At 52.3% G+C, this 12,553-nt stretch overlaps 1 protein-coding gene across 4 annotated transcripts in view; it reads left to right on the forward strand.

The window, feature by feature from the left end:
* The window catches only part of LOC122366037, a 101,911-nt gene that overhangs the window by 44,322 nt on the left and 45,036 nt on the right, over positions 1-12,553 (forward strand). The window contains exons 1-3 of one of the 4 annotated variants that reach the window (XM_043337794.1): positions 1,662-1,898; positions 6,443-7,443; positions 8,405-8,473. In XM_043337794.1, coding sequence (XP_043193729.1) covers positions 6,460-7,443; positions 8,405-8,473 — 1,053 coding nt within the window. In that variant the 5' untranslated portion in view covers positions 1,662-1,898; positions 6,443-6,459. Of the gene's footprint in view, positions 1-1,661; positions 1,899-6,442; positions 7,444-8,404; positions 8,474-12,553 lie in introns of those variants that run through there. The other 3 variants (XM_043337793.1, XM_043337796.1, XM_043337795.1) reach the window with 3 other exon arrangements.

The raw sequence follows: 12,553 nt of genomic DNA on the forward strand, positions 1-12,553 counted from the left end.
GAGGAGATGAGAGTTAACGGATCGTGCGGTCCTCAGCTTTGTAGGTTATTGGTAGCTGTTCTAAGTTGGGTTTTATTACGGAGCGAGCGAAGCGAGCGGAGTCTTTCCTTAGATTAACGGAAATTTCTGAGTATGAGCGGCCGGCCGGCCGGCCGGCCGGCCGTGCGGACGCTTTTGCGAGGCTTATATCTCAGCAACCACTTGACCGATTTACATGCGGTAATTTTTGTAGGGTAGCTTCATTCCTTCTACCAAGTATTGGACTATTCCCGATGCATGTGGGTGACCCCTTATGCACGTGCCACGTGCAAAACGAAGAGGTGTCAGTTTTGCAATTGTTGCAATATCTCGGTAACTACTTGGCCGATTGCGCTCAAAGTTGGCATGTAGGTAGGCACCCACTAGGCACTGCATATCCATGTGCCAGAGTTGGGGTGCTGCTGCACGTGCGCACGTGCAGGGGTCGTTTCCAGATCTCGAGAACGGCTCGACCGATTGCGCTCAAATTTGGTACACAGTTTGGGACCGGTTAGTAGGGTGCCGTGCACAAGTCAGTTGGGACCCATTTTGCACGTGCGCACGTGCAGGGTGCCGCTTCCAGATCTCGAGAACGGCTGGGCCGATTGTGCCCAAATTTGGCACATCGCTAGAGACCGGTTAGTAGGGTGCCGTGCACAAGTCAGTTGGAGGTACCCCCTCGCAATTTCGCACGTGCAAGGCCCACCCTCTCGCTCGCTCCGTTAGTCGCCCCATAAGGCGTTATACTGGTCAGTTAAGTTGAGCTACCTTCCATGGTTAGTTCTCTGAGATCTCTATTTTAGGAATGATAAACACCTCAAACGCCCCTGAGATCTTCATTTCCTGACGTTCGGGCACCCTATAGGAATTCCTAAACGTATCACGTCTACAGGACTTAAATAGTAAAAATATCTTCGCTCCTATCGAAGTATGGAAGCGGATGACTGTTTTATGCCGCCCATTTTCCATCAACTTTGTATGGTGTTTCGTTGGCATTTCGCTCATCGGTTGCGGCTCCATGCTTTGTTGAAGTCTCCTCTCGCTCGTTCTCAATGTCTACTGCCACCTTGGTTTGTCGTGTGTTGGGACTTGTCTCCTGAGCGCTTCGTGTTTCGGGTCTGGCTTAGCTATCCTCGGGTCTTCTGTGTCCGCGTCTCTGCTCCGTTTTTCTGGTGCAGTATTGTCTCTCCGTGTCTCGCTATGTCTCGCTAGGTCTCCAAGTGTCTCTCGCTCCGTCCCCCTAGTATAGTATCGTCTCGCTATGTCTCGCAGTGTCTCCCAGTGTCTCGCCGCGTTTCCCATTGTCTCCCCATGCCTTTTGCACCCTCTCCCCATTGCAGTATCGTCTCGCCGTGTCTCATGGTGTCTCGCCGTGTCCCTCATCTCTCAGTCTCTCCCGTGTTTCTCTCGCTCCGTTTCGCCAGCGTCGATCGCGTCTGTCACGCCGGGTCGGGCACCGCCAGCCGGGTCGCCTTCACATGATCCACGGGGACGCCGGCTGGCTGCCACCTGGCCCCTTGGCTCCGCCCCCAGCGAACCCCGAACGCCGAGCCCGAACGCCACCTGCCGCCCCTCTGGCGTGACGTCACTATGACGTCACGACGGGCAGCGGGGCGGCTGAGGTCTAGCGCGGCGCGCTCGCCAGTCCGCTGGGTCGGCGAGCCCCATGTGGACAGAGGGAGGGAGCGTGGAGAGAGAGACGGTGCGAGAGAGAGGTGATCGTGGACTGGTGATCGAGTGGGCTGAGTTTGGAGTTGTGAACCTCACTGAGTGAGTTAGTGGAGTTGGAAGTTGGATTTCTGGACTTTGTGGTTGAAGAGGATCGAGGATGATGAACTTGGTTGATCTCAGCTGAGGGCACCGATCGAATAAACCTGAAGGTGAGTTTCATCGGTACGTGGATACCCGCTCTCAAGAATGGTTTGTGCGTGGATACCCGCTCTCGAGAATGGTTTGTGCGTGGAAACCCGCATGCAAGAATAGGTTCCACGTGAAACCTCGCCGGAAGAAATTGTTTATGCGTGAATGCCAAGCTCGAGGGAATCGTTTGCTTATGGATAATAGCTCGAGCGGCTGGTTTGCTGATATTTGCATCGTACTGTTTTTCTACTGGTGCTAATTTGGCTTTGATCGTCAAACGTGAGCTCACATATTGGTTTTTGTTGCATGCAGTCTTTTGGAGAAGCTTTTGAAGCATTTGTTTATTTTTCTGTTGATGCAATCGGTAGATTAACTGCACAGTGTCTTCATTCGGGTTGTAATTGTTTCCTGAAACTTTTTCAATCAGAATAACCGAGCCTTGCTTCCTTCCGTTTCTTTTCGTGCAACACTGACTTGCATCAAATCTACCCTCATCAATAGTTCTCTCCAATCCCAAACCTCGACTCGTGAGAGTCACCGCTCTCTCACGACTCACGACTTGCGGGAGACTCACGATCTCAAACTCAGCATTCAAACTCTCTTCGCCGTGCACAATTTGCCAACCTCCGCTCGTGATCACATCTATTCTCCATCGTCGTTGGCCCTATCTCGAGCCTTTCCCTTCGTCTATTGCGGGTTGCGACGGACGTCGGACAGCTTTTGTCAACCTCGATTATGCAGTGTCTAACGTCGAGCTCGACTATGCTGTACCCTTGTCGACCTCGACTATGCGGTGTCCGATGTCGTGCGGGGAGAAAGAAGCGGCTAATGTTGCGCGCCAGATGTGCAGATGACATGGCGTCTGCTGCGCCGGAAATGTCCTTTTTGCGCCGGCTCTGTCCGCATTAGCGGACCGGATGGAGGACTCTCGGAGGCGGCAGACCTCTTCAAGATGAAGAATCAGCAGACGAGAGGCCTCCCTCAGGAGAACTCCACTAGGCGTGGGATCTCCCATAGGTGGAGACGCGAAGAGGTTATATAGGAGGCAAACCTCGCCTAATCGACCGATACTGCCTTGGTTGGAGGAAGGCTTGAACTTTTCCTTCGTGGTGGTGTTTTTGTTTTTTAGGTTTTGGTTATTTTAAAATCGTGACCACCTTTTAATCTGCCCGCATGGTTATATTGCACAAGGAAGAGTTTATATTGCACAAGGAACCTATTCATTCGGTTGAATGTAGACGTTAAGTTTAGACAAAGCGTTAAACCGTAGTACCTTATTCATACTCTACTAACGGATGCTATCCCTGTCCCTCGCTGCTTCTCTCAGCACCGTACCCCCGTGTCACTTACTCCTTCATTACACCATCAGCCAAGCGGCGGCGTCTCCCGACTGACCAGGACAGCCGAGTCTGGAATCTGTCCTGCCGCCGAGGTTGTCAGGATATGTACGCGTCTGCCACCGCTGATGCTCCTGCCGCCCGCGACGATGTCGCAACATTTGTCTCGGAGATTCCGGCCACACAGAAGTATACATACATAGATAAGAGCGCGGTATTGGTCTGATTAGGCGTCCAGCTGCTGGTTGTGCAACGGTGCTGTACTATCACTGAAGTCAGGATGGCTGAGCTGAGTTTTATCTGGGCTACTGATGGTCATTTATCTCTTTCTGGCCTTTGGTCGTTATCTTTGCGTCCTGCGTCATCGGCTCGCTCGCTTCTGTAGGTCCTGGAGAACCTTCTGAACCACGATGGGTGTTCTTAGTTAATAGTTATGCGGCTGGCTGGAGGTGATAACTTTATCTTGTTTGCTGACGCACTGGGAGTTGGACTTTGCGCCTGCAGTACTTCTTCGAGCAATGGTCACTTGAGTTTCGTAATAGGACAGGATGTGACATGTTTCATTACGAAGCACGCTTGCCAGCGAATGTTGCTTTCGCTCGTCCCGAGTCACCGGTATTGTAGGGATTTCTATTGTAGCGATTTATAGGGATTTCTCTTAGCTTGCAGGTGTATCGAAGACAGGGCTGAAATGCGTTCTGACGCAGACATTGACAGACAATTTCCAGTCATTCTATTTTCTTCCCATTGCACACTGTTCACCACTTGATAGCTGAAGACTGACTTCACCCACCTCCTGCTAGTGTTTATCATGAATGTTCGGCATTCTATTGCTATATTTCACCAATCACTGCGCAGGACAATCCTGAGTTCTGTGTAGATCCACTGGAGTCCAGACTCAGTCACATCGCACTGTGGAGTCTCAGACACGACAAAGAACCAAGCCGAGCGGCCGGTAGAGGTGCCAGTCACCCTCGTGCAACGGTCTGGCCTCGTTCCGGCCAAGGCGAGGGCGAGGCGAGGGCGAGGGAGAGGAAAGGGAAGAGCGGGACAGGTGAACGAGGGGCGAGGAAGGACTTAGATGAAAGAAGGAAAGAGGGCGGAAGGGAAGGAATGAATATTTGGCCATGACAGATGTGCCGATATAAGACGGTTTGAAACGGATTTGGCGACGAGTTCCTTTCTTTAGAGATTGGCTCTTTCTAATGGCTCCCATCCATTCTCTTATACCATTAGGAATTGTACTTGTATGGTAATTTGTGTGGTAAAAGTACACGGTGGTTTATGACTATCTTCTGCATTGCGACCTGCAAAGCACGTCAGGAATGCCAGAGCTGCAGCCGAAGCTATTGCCTCAGCCCTCAACCAAACATCCATCTTATCGCCGGCCGTGCTGAACCCTTCTGCACCGGACCGGTGACGTCATAAATCGTACCAGTGACGTCACCAGTCCCAATGACGCCGCACCGCTGGGCGAGGTGCCAAATGGGGCGCACACGGGTCGTTTTTGCCGCTTGTTCCGGCCACAACACGGCGAGACAAGAAGTGTTCGCGGTCTCCGGTGCAGGGATGCAGTGGGGGGAGAGGGGAGGGGTGGCTGGTAGACCGCCCCAGGCGATGCATAGGTCATTGGGTAACCTGATTGGGCGTGGTCGAGGCTACGATAGGGAGGGGCTGTTTGGTTTAGGATGTGTTTATTCCTTAGGGTATTGTTTGAGTGTTTGGTCATGACAGGCCTCGAAACCCAATGTTTCCATTGTCGCGCTAGTACAATGGTATAGTGTAGGTATAGTGAATTTGACACCTTTAGTAACATACCTTGGATGTTCCATTTCTCCCCCTAGTTTTATTATATAGAGTAAGCTTCATAGGTACGGGTCAGGCTAATGCCAACAAAAATCGTTCAACGTTTGTCTCATTCCTTTTACCAAAGCAACTTTCATGCTTTCATCTCCGATCGTCAACATTTGCCGTGTTCCCATTGGCGCGCGTGGCGCTCGACCGCCGCCCTATCGCCGACAGCGTCGCTACTGTGCCTGATGACGCCGCGCTGATGACGCAGTGCTGACGAGGCTCTGATGGCGTCATCACTCTATCCGCTGACGTAGAGGCGCACTGTGCACTGGAGCGCGTGGAAGCGTGAAATCGATTAGCGGAGGCGCACTGAGCGCTAGCCAGGAGAGTGATCCGGAATGGTCGAGAAAGCCCCGAGATTGCCCCGAGGCATCACGGTGTGGTGATAGGCGCTGGGATGAGGCATTAGGGCGAGTCTGCGATCAGCATTGGCTAATGCGATGGATCATTCGAAGGGCTTTATTCCGTATTTCTTCATGAGACCGTGTCTTTTTTGCATTCTTATTTTTTTCTTAAATATTTTTTGTTGATCTGTCTGGAGACATCTGCTCATGCGGCTGAAATTTCGTCATGACAACTCCGCTGACATATCGAAAGTTTTACAAATAAGTACTCCATCCATGCATTTGATTCGCCGATTCGCCGATTGCATCTATAAGTTATGACGCAACCGTCTCTCCTAAATATGGAATAATGCCGTTTTTATCGATTCACCGTAGTGACCGGCTCCCTGCAATGGTTGCGCCTATTTCCGCTATATTCCTCACACAGCACCTACCCATAGCACTATCCTCATTTCGCCATCTATGCCTCGTCCGATCTGGCCGTCTCTTTCTGTTCCGACATTGATTAACGCTCACTCGCCGTCACTGCGTTACGACGTTGATTAACGCCCGTCAGGGACTCGTTGGCTCTGATTGGCGAATGGATCACTTCCCCACCAGTGACGCATCTGCATTTTCCCGACTTTTCCGAGGGACGACGATGGCGACGATGTCGTCGATATAGTGCGACGGCCAGTCTCAGATGTATGGGCAATGGGCATAGAATAAAATGTGAGAGTATTGCTTGGCAAGTGGAGCGTGAATGAAAAGTGAAAGTCGTGTTGCACTTCTGCAACCGTATGCTAATAAAAGATGGACATCTGTCGATCCGAAGTGAACGTCATTTACCAGCCCTCACCTTTCCACCTCCACATCCCGCCAAACTTCATTATTTACCTCCTCCCCACCCCATTGACCTCGCCACCATTGAGTTTTACCTGTACTCTGGGAGGCGTTGAGCTCCTCAGTGTGAACAGACGAACACCTAACAACCACATCGTCATCATCATTGTTCTTCTTCCTGTAACGTTCACCTATTTCTGTTCGCAGAGGTGCGCCATCAGGCGATGAGCAGCGGCGAGCTGCCGCCCAGCCACTCATCCTCCGACGCAGACATGGCCTTCCAGGCCTTCGACACTGCTTACGGAACTAGCGACGACGGCCTCCTGGAGGGTCTTGGGTCTCGTCTGATGGACCGGCCTCTAGAGGGAAGCGACTCGTCTGGGGGTGCGTACCGGCCGTGGGAGTCGGCCGAAAGACCGGAGCCGGGTCACCAGCTGAGTTTCGGTGCCTATCAGGGGTTCTCGTCTCCGCCGCCTCCGCCGATGTCTGGGCCAGGACCGGTGTCAGGGTTTGCCACACCACCAACCGGAGGAGGAAGCCCGCTCCCTGGCTTCAACACGTTGCAGCAGTCTGGAGCGTACCCACCGCTACAGACGGCCCCCAGAGAGATGGATGGGTTTGATGAGCGCGTGGCGGCGTTTTCTGCGGCATCCGCAGCGTCATCGACATCAACGCCCGTCCCTTCGTCGATGTCGATGTCTTCGATGGCGTCAACGGCGGCGACGGTTAGCGCGCCGTCCCACGTCGGGGCCGTGTTCAGTCCGGCGCGCATGGCGACGTCGCCACGACACTTCCGACAACACGGTCAGGACGCAACAACTCCCATTCTCACTCAGCTCGAGCCAAAACGCGCCCAGAAGCGTCCGTTCGAGTCAACGGTTCCTTCGCTTCCTGCGACCGTCGACACGAATCGCCGCGACGACGACTCATCTCCTCGACTCGAGCCATCGGCGCAAGTAAGCTCCGTCACTTCAAGCGATCTGCTGGACGCCAAGCCAGCTTACGCTTCGCCCATGTCTCAACCTCAATCAGAACCGACTCCTTCGGTCAACATGTCCGAGAAGCCGCCGAAGAAGAAGCGGAAACGTTGCGGCGACTGCGTTGGCTGCCACACGAAGGAGAACTGTGGGTCGTGTGCGCCCTGCAAGAACGAGAGGAGTCATCAGATCTGCAAGAGCCGCCGCTGCGAGACCCTCGTGGAGAAGAAGGTAAGGAGCGCTTGGGATGGTGCGCTGGGAAACGGGTGGGTGGTGGTGTCCTAGTCACTGTCAGTCTGTCCGTGATTGTGTTGTTGTTCGAGTCTGTGACGTCTCGTAGTCAATGCTAGGGGTATTGTTATCATCCTAATCATCCTGAAGCACATGAGGCACACACAAAGAACAAGGAAATACGGCCTTCGGCAAGGAGGAGTCGTTTTGATTTGCTACGCTTCGTCATATTGGTCAAAGCTTTCCAAAATATAACACTAGCAACTAGCAAGAAGATGTCAAAGCTTCTTTTTACATACGGTCTGGCTAAAGTGCCTGCCGTTTAGGTCTAAATCAATTTCGAGTCTCGCCCGGTCTCTACCATGGCAATGGATGATCCGTCGTTGACTATCCGACACCCAGTATGTGCGTCTTTGTTCCGTTGTTCTACGGATGTCGAGATATATCGACCTCACGAAGCAGGATTAGTAAGGGAGGTCGGATGATCAGCCAACGGGCTGCAACATTATACACTGAGTAGCGACAAGCATCGTTTGTTGTGCCCAGATAAATTGGATTTTAAGAAGAAAAGCGATTAGACAGCTTTTAATAAACGGAATAGGATAAGGATTGTAAGGTAAGGCTTTCGCGATGCAGCTGAGTTTTGGTAGCTTTCGGTTCCAACGTTTTCTTTATGGGATGCCCAATGCCCAGGCTTTTATTTGTTGTGCTTTGCATGCATTTTATGTTTGAGTTATCCGTTTCACCGTTTTGTTGCTGTGCACCGCTTTTTATCGCACCGCATGTATCGTATCTCACCCTTCGCACCAGCCGAAAGCCGCCCAACCGACGCCGATACTGGGGGCGCAAGCACCGTTGCAATACCATTGCGAAGCGCCCCAATGATCGGTGGAGGTTAGGCGGTGTGGGCGCGAGCCGGGACGACAGAGGTCGGCTGACCCGCCGGCTTCTCTGTCCCCAGCGAACGCCTAGCCGCGCACGCCGCGCCGAATCTCAGGAGCCGCAGTCGTCTAGCGGACGGGACAGCGAGGTAGGTTGGCCGCGCCTCGCCCCGCCCGGCACGAGCACTCAGCAACGCTCTGCACGCTTTACTTCGACACCCCCGTCCCGTGCAGAGCAAACACCTTCGACAATCCCACACAGAACGCACCCTGATACTCCCTGCTCAAGATTCCCTGGCCCTCAACGCCTCGGCCCAGCAGATCATGATATCCATCAACCCCCAACGTATTTAGCAGCATCTCCTCAGCAAGTCCCTTCAGTGAAGTTCTCACTAGCATAACGCGCTCAATTCTCACCTGCTAGGTAGCTCTGATCAGGGCCCGGTAGGATGAGCTGCAATGACCACTATACTAGCCTTGAGCCTCCGACGACCGCGACTGTAGTTCGTTGGCATGGTCCTTTGTTTGCAATGGCCGGATCGCAACCGGAACGCGATTATTTTCCGTTTTATTTTGCGCTGAATTACCTTTGTTTAGCGTAGTTTTGTGTGGACAAGGTCGTCTATGAGATAGCGATCGTTTCACTACACATTCTGCCACTGGGACGACCCTCCTTTCCTTCCCCTCCCGCGGTTTAATTCTTCCACCCTCCCCCGGTAGCCACACGTCGTGCGCGCTCCGTCTGCCCTTCGTTCCGTTATCCCCACCCGGTGTGGGATCTCCCCTGTCGGTGTGCGACCCTCCCTCCCTCCCCTTCCTCCCTAACCTCCCCTCCACGCCCCGGGGCACAATCACAGCCGGACTACACCCAGGTGTTGGACGGGACCAAAGTCAAGGACACAGCGGTGGGTCAACCAGCGGAACCATCACTATGGGATGCGGCAGTATGTCCACGGACAATGGCCACAGATACGATCTCGACGACAGGGGACGGGACATGACGTCAGGGCGCTCGTTTCGCCTCAGGGGATGTGGTATGTGCACTTTGTGCAGTGTGCAATGACTGTGCAGTAAATGTGCGCGTATCGAAGGGGAATTATGAGTTGCATGATGATACCGTTTTCAGGGGGTTTGCCTCCGAGGATCAATGGGTCCGGACCCCCTCTCAATAATTTCACTTCCGTAACGCAGCCTAATGTAAAAGAATGTGCATTTTTGGTCAAACCCCCCAATCCTGAAACCGTGGCGGAGCCCCTGGAGCCAGGAACTCCTGGAACTGGAGCTCCTGGAACCGCCAGGAGCTTCGCCGAAGCTCCTCGCGGTTTTGGCCGTCCTTTTCTGACGCAAAGGAAACCTTCAAACTTCTGATTACATGGATACTGTTTTTGCCATCAAAGTCTCGCCCTCGGAAAATATTTGGTCATAGATGCTTTACTCCGAAACTTGAGCTAGATCTTAGTGTTATCTCTCATCAGGTGATGCTTTTGTTCAAGGGGCTCTTTTTGTATCTTGAACAACTTGAACGGCAAATTTCAACCCTTCTTCACATTCAAATCAATGCGGATGGCGCAGTTGACATGCTGCGACAGCAGTGTTACACAACGCTGGCACACCACATGCAAAGGGAAGGGTGAACCGCACAGAGGGCTGTCAACATTCACAAAGGGAGGGGCGTCGGTGCAGAGGGCATCTAGTGGTCGGACGTTTAACCGTTGGGACGGCCATGTTCCATGTCGTGACGAGCCGATGCCGTATCACCCAGGTCGTGACCAGATACCCGTCTAGTCGGCTGCGATGGACGATGTTCCCCTCGCTTCGCCGCCGTGCGGACGCCAGTGTCGTTGTTAGAGGGGGTGGGGTGGCCAAGGGGGCGATGTGGGGCGTCATGTGTGACATTGGTGTGGTGATGGTTGCAGAGGGGATGGTGAAAATTCGTGGAACTTTGATAGGAAGGGCGTGGTAAACCGAGGGTGTGGTCGATGAGTGGGGAATTTCGTTGGGATGCCTTTCTGTCCCAATGAAAGTTTAAATAACTCTCCTTTTACCCTCTCAAGGTAGTTAACTACACTCCGACTAACCTGCACAGCTGGTTGGAAGAGATAACCGAGTACCAGTCCCGTGTTGATCTTACCCGGTGTTTACCGTCGTTTATCTAATTGTTATCGTAGTAGTTTTTACCGGAACCCTTCCGGCGCCTGGTTGCTAACTGTGAGCGGATATTCTCCTGTGGGAATGTCTCACTTTTCTTGGCCATCCAGTCGAATAAATGAGGTCAAACGCTTCTTTGCGGCCGTGTGGCGCCTGGGTAGGTTCGGATCATGCGTCGCCACTATTATTCTTCCTTTGGAAGCGCGATTCTGGCTGTCATCAGTACCTTTAGACTAAACTGGGTCATGCTCTTGGCCTGTCTTCTGCTATCGCGACGAACAACCAGCGATGACGTCATATCATAGTGACGTCACGCACCAATGACGTCCGCGTGCGTTTGGGTTGCATCACTCAGTCAATATGTCGTTAGCGCGTGTGAAAAGCTGACGCGCGCCAGTCTCAGCACGTGCTCTGAGCGCGCGCTGTCCAGGGCCTTCAGTGGAGCGGATCGGACCTCACTGGCGCGGCGCGGACGCGTGTCCGGTTTTGTTCTGATTGTCACTCTGAGCAGAGTAGGCCAGTGACGTAATTTGTGCCGACACGGCGACTTCACTGCTGTCTGATGGAGCGTGACCTCCTGAGCGTGACATGTCGTAGGCTTTCTCTGCATGGCCGCGCTCAGGGTTTAGATATGCAGCGATTATTGGTCCTAATCAAAACTCCATCTGCTTTTAACAGCACTTACTCTTGTTCTTATACTTAGTTCTCTTCTAGAGAGTTTGTCCCCAACAGCTGTCGTTTTCATAAAATTTCCTTTTACCTTCCCTGCAGCTCGTCGCTTCCTCTCTACCTCTTTCCTTTCACCAAGTGCTCTCAGAGCTTTGCAGCCTCATTTCCCTTCTCTCCTCTCTCTTGCATTCCATTCTGACTCTGCAGGCAGCAGCCTCCCTCCATATTGATTTGATGTTGCTATCCAGTGTGAACCACCAGCCATTAATGTCCGGCTATGCGTTACTGCCGACGCTTCTCTGCCGCTTATTAAGCTACTCTGTTCACGCAGACTCTCAATTATTCTATCGCGGTTCCCATCGTCTTAGCCATCACTACGGTGTTGCCTCACTCTTGTGCCCTGAGGGCATACTGTTGCTCATATGTCTGCGGTGAGGTTAATTTGGTTCATCATCATATACCAACGGAGATGTTCTTCTCTTGCTTGTTATCGCTCCCTGCAGGATCGGTGTTATAAATTGAGACCATCGCGCTCTTTAAAAGGCATTCTTATGCTTGGTTTCACTGCGTATTTGCCTATTTTACAACGCCCATATCATTTTATAGATCAATTGCCACAGCCTTTCTATCCGGCCCTCTTCCAGGATAATGATGTCACATCATCCTCTGATCACTTTTTATATCGGTTGCTTCATTTTCAATGCAATGTTTACATCTTTTGAAACTGATGAATCATCTCCGCCTTCCCATTGTCTTTTATCTTTTATTTTTTCCTCACATCATCGTTCCATCCCTATCCTCTACTTTTATCTCTACGCTCTTCTCTCTCTCTCTCTCTCTCTCTCTCTCTCTCTCTCTCTCTCTCTCTCTCTCTCTCTCTCTCTCTCTCTCTCTCTCTCTCTCTCTCTCTCTCTCTCTCTCTCTCTCTCTCTTTTCATTCCTATATTAATCACCCGTATATCCTTTTGCTCCGATCTCCTTTCTAAACGCCTCCCCCTTCTCTTTGCCTGCCAGTCGTCTCTCACCACCTCCACCACCACTTTGACCTCCTGTTCTGTTCCCCGTACTACACAGTGCGGCATTTCCGTTCCGCGCCGGCGCCGTTTATGGCGCGCCGCGGCAGTTATGGCGCGGCGTCTGGCGCGCGTCGTTACCGCGCGGGTCTGCACGGGGCGCGTGGTGCGCAGTGCGCACTGCGCAGCACGTGCGGCCTGCACGGGCGGGGTGCATAAAGATCAATGTGCCGGATGGGAGAGCGAATGGCGGTGGTGGCTCTTATCCTGGTCTGTGGTGACAAGAAGGTGCTTGGATGAGATTCATTGATAAATATTGAACAAATTACTTACAAAAAAAAAATTAATTGACATCTTCTTGTTACTTGTTACATAAATCTTTCTTTTGGATTAATTAGA

This window comes from Amphibalanus amphitrite, unplaced genomic scaffold (genome assembly GCF_019059575.1).
Source record: "Amphibalanus amphitrite isolate SeventyFive unplaced genomic scaffold, NRLGWU_Aamphi_draft 000780F_arrow, whole genome shotgun sequence".
In the NCBI taxonomy this organism is placed as follows: domain Eukaryota; kingdom Metazoa; phylum Arthropoda; class Thecostraca; order Balanomorpha; family Balanidae; genus Amphibalanus; species Amphibalanus amphitrite.